We start from the raw sequence: 9,126 nt of genomic DNA, 5'->3' as shown, positions 1-9,126 counted from the left end.
CAACAACCCCCCCAAACCCCCCACCCCGGCAGCCAGAACACAACAAATCCCCCCAAAATCTCACCACGGCAGCCAGCACACAACAAATCCCCCCAAAACCTCACCCCCGTGCCAAGAGCCTCCCCACAGCACAGCCCAAACCTTAACTGTGCTCCAACAACCTCACTGTGTCCCAAATTCCGTGCACATTCTCTCTAACACTGGTGTACCTCTACTAACAGATGTCTTCAAAGAGAGTTTAAGTTTTGTGGATAAAAATAAATAAAAATACAGTATCAAATTGAGCTAATCCCTGCCATGACTGAAACACACATCTGCATTAAGCAGAAACAAAGCCAAATTTTCTTATTATTTTCTAAATGAAAATAATAAACCTGCAAGGCAGAGATTTTGAAATGGGACACAGAAGAGGTAATGCCTGTTGGGATAATAAAATTATTTCTGCTGGAAGGAAAATACAGTTTGTAATAAAGGTCATATAGTGCTTCTCTTTAGAGCGATTGCATAGAGAAATAGTTAAAAGTCACTGTTTACTTGAGAAATAATTGAGATTTTGCTTCCATCAACTCAACACCATCTCCTTCTTCAGGCTGGAGTGGAAGCCCAGCAAGAAGAGAGACCACTGCTTCCATACTCGCCTGGTCCAAATCTCTGAAAAATAAAATTTAACAAATAAAATATAAGTCACTTTTTCCTATAGCTCTAACTGCAGATGAAAAATAGCATTTTTAATAATAAAAAGGTATTCTACTACAGTTCTGTCCATCATGAAAACAGCTCTGATATTTTGTGTTACAGTTTCTAAACTAGAAAATGTATTAAAAGAAGCCAGGTCATTTAAGACTAAGCATTAAATATAATTCTGCTATTGCTCACCAAAGCTCCAGCTTCAGTTTTCATCTCTTCCTTATTATTGTTATAGGAAGCCCAACATGCCAGCCAATCCACAGACATCAAATGCCAGCTGGAATACTGTTACAGGTGAAGAGTGTCCCTTCTTACCTTGTCAAGCATTTCACATCCTCATCTGTTGCTTGATTAGATGTTCCCATTACCCAGTCTGTCAAATATTCCACCATTTTGTTCCTGTTACATATAAATAGATTGCTTTAGCTTTGTTGGGTTTTTTAACCAGTCTGTATCACACATTAAACTGTTGCGTGTGTTAAGTATCACCACAAACTAAATAATATTTTAACGGAGCACCAGGCTCAGAATCATTCTTAAGACAAAGACAAGGAACTACCCCTATAGCAAGAATGGTGTGACAGGGGTTTGGTTTCTTTTTTTTAACCATATAACCAAAGAAAACTACACCTGCCCACAGTACACTACTCTGGAAGTTATGTAATGCCATTCTTACCTAAATTTCATTTCTTGACAAAATGAAAGGTCATCTCTCCTTTCCATCATTACTTCTACTAACTGACAGAGCTTTGTTTTGATTTGGATGGCGTGTACCAGATTTCCAAGCACACGCACATACCTGAAGAAAAAACCAAAAAGATTAATTAAATACTTCATGCTACCTCACTTCCTCCCCCCCAGAAAGGCCCTGCATCAGTAGCAAATTTCTTCTGGCCAAAGAAGTCTTCTGTCAGTGTAAAACTGAACAGAAAGCTGCCCTTCAGCTGGTTTTTAACCACTAACACCAATGTACAAAAAAGTAACCAGGATGAATAGGGCCAAGTTATGGAATGGTCAGTTCTTTAAAAAACAAAAGTCACTCTCCAGCAATGCACTCTATGCTACAAAACCAATCTCCGTGATTATTGAAGGTGTCAGAACCAAGAGGAGGCTCAGAAAATCAGCTGCTGCTTCTCCATGGACACAAGCAGAAAAGATATAAAACAGAAGGCTCTAATTCACTTCTTAAACATAATGCCTGTGTATAGGAAGGGCAAGAGGGCTCCTTACCTAACCAGATTCAGCATCATTGTCTCAATGCTCGCTTGCCCAAGGTGTTCTGAGCTCCCTTCTGTGTGATTGTCAAGCAAATTCTTCATTATAGCAATGGTTTGCTCTACAAATTGTGTGTTGGTGTCAGTTAACAAGACCTACAGGAAGAAAATGTCTGGTCTTAATTTTTTACACATAAAACCAAACAAAAGAGTATTTGCCAAATATACTGCAGCATTTCAAAAATCTCATGGACAAGCATTTTTCTAGTTACCACCAAGCCAACAGAATTCCAATACATGTCAAGATTCAACATGTGAACACTGCCAGCTATAAGGATTCCACAAACAATCTCACAGATTCTGCACTCAAGAGCTCACTAACGCACGAATGTTAAATAAAGCCTGGAATCACAACCATAATAATCATTAACACATGCTGTGATGATCACTCTGCTCACAGGGGGTGTGCACAGAACACAAACAGGGACCCATTTCGGTCACCCAGGGCAAAGACAGGACTGACACAAATGTGAATAATGTATCACCACTTTACCTGTCCTTGAGAATCAAAGAACTTGCTGATGGTATTCTTCAGTTTGTTGAAGAGCATTGGATAAAGTGCTGGACTGAGCTCCAGCCCCACCAGGTCTTTGATGTTGGTCCGTATCTGCAGCCCCACCTTCTCATGGTTGCAGACCATCAGGGTCAGCAGGCGGTCGATGAATTTGCTGACCGGGGTCTCCACGCTGCCCTCAGTGGAGACCATGGAGATCATGGAGCCCTTGCGCTCGTTGAGGGGGCCCATGGGGGGGCTGTAGGTGGCCAGCCCCGCGCTGCTGCGGTGCTGCAGGCACACCCCGCCCAGGGCACACAGGAACCCCGTCATGTTGATCCACTCCTGCAGGGACTCCGTGTCCGACAGGTCGATGGAGCCGCCGCCGCTGACGTGCGACATCCGCCGCTTCACGATCGTCTTGTGCAGGCTCTCAGTCACCTGGGAGACAATGGTCATTTGCTACGGTAAAATGCAAATTCCTTAAAACAAATAAGCTTAAAGACTTATTTTGAATTTCTAAAGGTTGAACTTTTGGAAAAATTCATAGTCACCTGCCCATCTTCCATTTTGGTCTTTGGATAGTTAAGGATTAGTTTTGTAGCTTGTTCCCACTTTGCATGTGTATCCTCCCAGGCCTGAAAGAAGACAGATTGAGATTTAACTTCAAAACTACTTGTAGCAACAGTATTTTCATGTTTGCTTTTTTAATATGCACACAGAGCACATAAAGTGAGAAGTTAGTTCACCTCTGTGTTGCCTGCAGTGGGGTGTTCAATGCGCCTCAATAACGCCATCACTCTCTTCTGAAGAGCTGCTCTCCCTGCAAAGGACACAGAACATTGAACCAAGTTTTTTGGAAACCCACCTACACAAATTTGTGATCTTTGAAAGTAAATATTAAATTAAGAGGAACATATCCCCCCCTAAAGTCTTTAGAAAAGTAGCTTCTTGTTACATGATTGTAAAATCCTCCTGAGCTCAGTCACCCAAATTCCTTACACTTTCTAGTAATTCTAATATTCAAGACATTCCAGGAAAAGCCAGAGCAGCCTCAAATCAAAAACCTCAACCTGTTTAAAGAACTTAAACACAAGTAACAGTCTTCTGTCCAGGTACAAAGTTACTTACTTTAACTGACTCATGACTTACCTGTTGACATCATGTTGCTCACTGATGCAAACTCCATGAAAGTGTTGTAGTTTGGCAAAAAATTATGCACTGAGACTTCATCTACTCCACATCTGATGTCAGCCTCCTCGCAGAGGTGACGGAAGCAGGACATGGCCACCAGGACTGCCTCGATATCTGGGCTCCACAGGAACATGTATAAGGCCACTTCCAGCTTGGTCTGGGCTTGGCGACAGATTGGTGTTCCACTGCAGCCCGTGGTGCTTTCCTGGGAAACAGAATTCCCAGTTGGGGAACATTGCTTATGAATACTGCAATTTTATTAAAATTCAGCCCTGGCCAATCTGTGTTTGAAACTGCTTTTGTTCTAGTAGGAATAAGCCATCCTAAACAGGATCAGAGCTCTTAGATGCTGTCACAAGGGATGCTGTTTGCAATCCTAATAAAAAAATATTCACCAACATTTTAACTGAAAAAACGTGACTTTGTAGGTCTAAAACATCATTGTTAACCAGCATATTAAATACATACATTATTTAGGATACATATGTCTTTTCCTCCTCAGAAATTATTGATTTTATTTTCAAAAATTACTCTAAAAGTAATTTAATTTCTACTTGCCCACAGGTTTTTTTCTCAAGTGTTAAAATTAATTATCAACATGTATTACTTACCATGGAAGAATTCCCCTTCCCTTTCCTGAGGGTAGCTCCTGGTGCACAGCGTATCATTTCATCATGGTCAAGAGAAATTTGACTAGTTCCACTTCCAGAGACATCATAAAGTAAGAGGAAGTGGCAGGAACTCCTATCTGACTGCTATAAAGAGAGGGGAGGAAAAGAATATATCAACTGATATTTTAGAAGAGTAGAAGGCACAGACTTGAGGAAGGTAAAAAGCTCTTGGACATTTACACAGTACTTTTTCCACTGCTGCTGTCAGGGCTTTATCAAGTTCCTCATGTTAATGGTATCTTAGACTTATATTTCCCCTTAAGAAATACATTACTTCATACTTAAGGAATATCAGAAAGAAGGAAGTCAGAATTCTGGGACTCAGAAGAACATAAGATCCAAAAGGAAACTTTTATTTCATCCATGAACATGTGTATTTTACCATAACTATCCTCCCTTTTTCTCACCTTGGGGACTATTTCCCTGTATTAGGCAAAGAGGCACAAGGCACAGGTTTCTGTGAAACATTCATTTTCCAGGCAAGTACAGCAACCTGTGCAGCTAAAGGAAAAAAGAAAATAAAAATCCCAAACCTAACTTTGGTCACCAATTCTAACCAAGGTGCCTCACAAACCAGAGAGGAAATCAGAGAACAGAACATGTAGGAGTAGCTATTAAATCTCTTCCAATCAAAAATAACCTGGTAAATAAAGGAAGTAACAAAACAGAGAATAATTCATGTTAATGATCCCAACAGGGAGATGGTAACGTTCACTTACTTTGTTTTTTAACAGAAATTTATTCCTGCAGATGAGAATCTCTCGCAGCCACTTGAGGATTTCTGTGCTGCTGAGTATCTGATGACTCGTGAGTTTCTTGCAGATATAGAAAAGCATTTGTGAACTGCAGCAAAATGAAATTCAGCATCAGCCTTCTGATGGAGCACCAACACTTCTGAAGGTATTACACTACGTTTTACATAGAAATAGGCACTTAGCATGAACACCCTGTGCAAACACTACCCTGGGCTTTCAGCAGTACAACAGAGAGGTGAGAGTGTGCATGGACAGGCCAAGCTCCCCTGGGACCCTTCCCAGCACCCGCGGCCTGCAGGAGCTGAAGCCCCGCGGGCAGCCCGGCCCGGAGCTCCAGCTCTGCCCAGGACAGAGACAGCACAGACAGGCCAGCACGAGTTACCTACACTGCTCTGACAACGTGTCAACTCTGCTCTGGAAGGAACACATCTAGGGATGTTCCTTCTTCATATCCAGTCAGGCCTCACACTCTCTGTTAAAACTGCCAAAGGGTCCAAATTAGTGTCAAGTGTGATGGGTTTTTCCCCCAGCCCGAAGAGACCATGAACTCCCTGAAATGACAGCCCTAGGTGTCAGTTCTGGCCCGACAAGGAGGGGCTCAGCCCAGACTGACCCACACTCAGAAGTCACGAGCCCAACCTGCTGGTGCTGGTAACCAAACTCCTCCTACACTGCTGTTTCCTTCTTCCAATCAAACATCAGCACCAACTCAGATCAGATCATCAAATATTATTTTTTAAAATTTTAATTATTTAGTTTATGTAATTCTTAGAATTCTGAGTTTACAGATTCCTATTTTTTGGTTTAGCATTTTGTGTAACTTTGACTTTTCTGGAACTTTATTTTCCTTCATATTTTCCAAGAAATCAACCACAACAGCTGCTGTGAAGTTATAAAAGGCAAGACAACTTTAATGAATTAGATTTCTTTATAAATATACAGGAAAGACCAGTGGAGATCACAGGTCACCTTCCCCAGGTGAGAGCTTCAGAGTCACGGTTAGCAAATCCACACTTCTGGAATTGCTCAGCATTACTCCCCCCTCAGTCCCAAAAGAATGAAATATAATTTAAAAAGTAGCAAACATTTGAATGAGGGTGAAAATCTCCAGCTTTTCAAACTAATAATCATTTCTACACCTTACCATCTGCTGAAGAGAGCCATTTAAGGGAGCAGCAAAGTGTTTGTTACATTTTTGTAAATTCGTATAGTGCAAGAAGATACAACTTTTCCATGAATACACATGTTGCAAAGCCTTCCCAAAACACTCACAGCTATTTCAAAAGAGAAGGCAAATCAAAACAGCTATTTCTCTCGTTTATAGAAGTTAATTTACATACCTGATCTCCCAGAATGTTTCTATAGGAGCATCAGGATTCCACAAGTCAATGCTGTCCAACTGGTGCAGAACCAGCAAGGCCTAAAGCCAAAGAGAGTTTCACTTAAAGACTGAAATTTACAGAGTACCTGAGCACAGGCAGAGAAACAGGCACAGTCATATACTCATTACACTGTTTCAAGAACAACAAAAGATATAAAACGCATTTTCTATAGAAGAGCAAGAGTTCAGTTAGTCTGTGTCAGCAGAACTTCATTTTAATCTTTATTCCACGTTCATACTGCAGACCCAGCGGTTTTCCCCAGCATTTCTGTACAAAGCCATGCTGCACACACACACACAGGCACAGCTGAAAGGAGAGGCTGTGGCAGTGCCCAGCTGCAGAGCCCAGGGCTGTCGCTCACCTCCATGGCCTCCTGGGCGATGTCGGGCATGCTGGACTGCGGCACCAGCTGCACCAGCCCCGAGATCAGCTCGGCCGTGCTGCCCTGCGAGTCGGGGCCCTGCTTCCTGGGGTTCTGCACGGAAACACACCAACACACGCTCAGCTGCAAAACCTCCTCGTGCTTGACCACACTACTGACAGCTACTGCAGCATTCCTGGTGCTGAACTAGGGGGATTTTGGGATCTTTCAGAGAATCTGTCATTTTATTTTTAATCCGTAACACGCCTTGCATATCATGTCTCTGACAGAACTGGAATATTTTTATATTAAACCACCACAGGCCTGAGAAAATGGAAGATCTAAGACAGTACTCATTGAAATGATGACTAATTTCCAACCCCCTTATTTTAATTTTCTTCTATTCCCCTCTCCTTCCCCCCACCTTCCTCTTCAGAGTCACAGAACTTCATGCTTCCTCTCGCTGTGTTACTCTGATTCTGTAAAGTCTCCTACAGTTTCGTTTTTATTCTTTTTCCTTTAAAACCACAGGAGCATCATAACCAGAGAAAAAGATGAGTAGGAAGTGTGGCCAGGTGGCCATTAATTTTTATTCATTTAGTAGCTTCAAAAGTAAATTCCACTACGACTTAACAGTATGACAGTAGGATTTACTTACACACAGCAAAAGCTTTGGATCTGCATGGATCAGTTTCACCAAGGACAGCAGCAAGAACTTGTAGCTTCTGGTTTCCAAATCAGTAGGTTTTTCTTTAAATTTAAGGCTTGTCATTTTCTCCTTAAATGTAAGGCTCTGATGGAAGGAGAAAAATAACAGTCCTTGTCAGGAAGGTAGTCAAACATAACAGTTATAATTAAACATCTTATGAAATGTATTGCTTTTATCATCCATAATTCAAGAAAAAGCTTAAAACTATACAAAACTCAAGTATAGTTGCATAGCCTTCTACTTTGAAATTCCCTCTCTCATAGGCAATCACTTTATTATATCTTTAAAGTTCCCTTAACAATTATTTCAGCGAGCTGCATGTGGACATTAGAAAATGTTTTGCATAAGAGACAAATTGTGGTGAAAGAAAAGTGGAAAAAGGACCAAAAAGAATTACCGGGTATTTCTCTGGTGTAAGATAGAAATAAAAATAAACGTTTCCAACTCATTCTGAGTACATGAGAGGGAATTTTTTCCAAAGGCAAAATAATATCTTTATTTTCTGCAACAGCCCCAGATGTTTGCACGTTCATCTCAACAACCTCTGGAAAATGAACCTTTCAGTTCTAAAAGGCACACAGGGCATCGCTCAAATATAAAAATAATCTGCCTCCAGGTGAAAAACTAGTGAACTACTTGTAAGTTTTGAACAAAAGGAGAAAGCCTAGGTTGAAATCATCTTCAAGGTAACTGATGAGGTATGACATTGTCTGATTAAATTCTACAAGAAATTAGGACCTCATGTTATTTCAATAATTAGTTATTGTACAAATATATGGAATAAAACCTACCACATAAAGCATCTGACCAAGAAATCAACAGCACGGTGGTAGAGGTAACTAACTCTGTGCTAAGCCTTAGTTTGCCACAGTTCAGGGGTTTCTAGGAGAGGCATGTGGGAAAAGGCCCTGTTTCTGTGAAGCCATTTATGGCCTCCACACAATCCAAAGAGTGCCAGTAACAGAGCCAGGCCAGGCTCTGTGCAATGCACCGACGGACCAACAGCGGCGGGACGCCGACAGACAGCACCGGACAAGGACAGACGCGGAGGGGATCAACATCCGTGTGTTCAGGCTGGATATTAGGAACCAGTTCTAAACCAGAGCGGGGGGACTGGGGAAGAGCATGGTGCTGGGCACAGAACCAACAGTGCCTTCCTGGGGGAAGGAGCTCCACTGGTGCTGTGAGGGCTCCCTGCAGCCCCCGGCCCGGGGGCCTGGCGGGCTCTGCGGGTAACTATGCACAGAAAAGTCAGAGCAAGGCAGGGCTTTTCTGCGGTAGTTACGGGTCATACTTACAGCAGCAGAGGCCCAGGGCCATGCAAAGCAGGGGCTGGCAGGCGTCTGACCACGTGGGCAACAGCAGCCAGGCAGAGGGAAAGTGAGAAGCAGAAGACAAAGCACCACCAGTCAGAGCAGGGGTATTGTCAGGGCAACTATTCTCCAACAGATGAATACACACAGGTGAAAAGCAAGTTAAACATGGTGTAGCTTTCAACCAAAAGCATTGTGCTCATTTGCTCTCCTTTGAGAAGCCCAACAGGAGTATTTTTATGTCTCATTTTAGGCTTTCCAAACCAACCCACCAAGACCACTTGCCA

General features: G+C 42.2%; 1 protein-coding gene across 1 annotated transcript in view; it reads right to left on the bottom strand.

The window, feature by feature from the left end:
• The window catches only part of NF1 (neurofibromin 1), an 87,856-nt gene that overhangs the window by 49,870 nt on the left and 28,860 nt on the right, over positions 1-9,126 (bottom strand). Inside the window, 13 exon segments of the mRNA XM_017730920.1 lie at positions 488-651; positions 1,003-1,086; positions 1,364-1,486; positions 1,918-2,057; positions 2,455-2,895; positions 3,009-3,092; positions 3,204-3,277; positions 3,607-3,853; positions 4,260-4,403; positions 5,039-5,162; positions 6,415-6,494; positions 6,818-6,931; positions 7,476-7,610. Coding sequence (XP_017586409.1) covers positions 488-651; positions 1,003-1,086; positions 1,364-1,486; positions 1,918-2,057; positions 2,455-2,895; positions 3,009-3,092; positions 3,204-3,277; positions 3,607-3,853; positions 4,260-4,403; positions 5,039-5,162; positions 6,415-6,494; positions 6,818-6,931; positions 7,476-7,610 — 1,954 coding nt within the window.

This window comes from Corvus brachyrhynchos, unplaced genomic scaffold (genome assembly GCF_000691975.1).
Source record: "Corvus brachyrhynchos isolate BGI_N302 unplaced genomic scaffold, ASM69197v1 scaffold283, whole genome shotgun sequence".
In the NCBI taxonomy this organism is placed as follows: Eukaryota; Metazoa; Chordata; class Aves; order Passeriformes; family Corvidae; genus Corvus; species Corvus brachyrhynchos.
The sequence above is the reverse complement of the archived record's forward strand: the minus strand, read 5'-3'. Positions and strand labels throughout refer to the sequence as shown.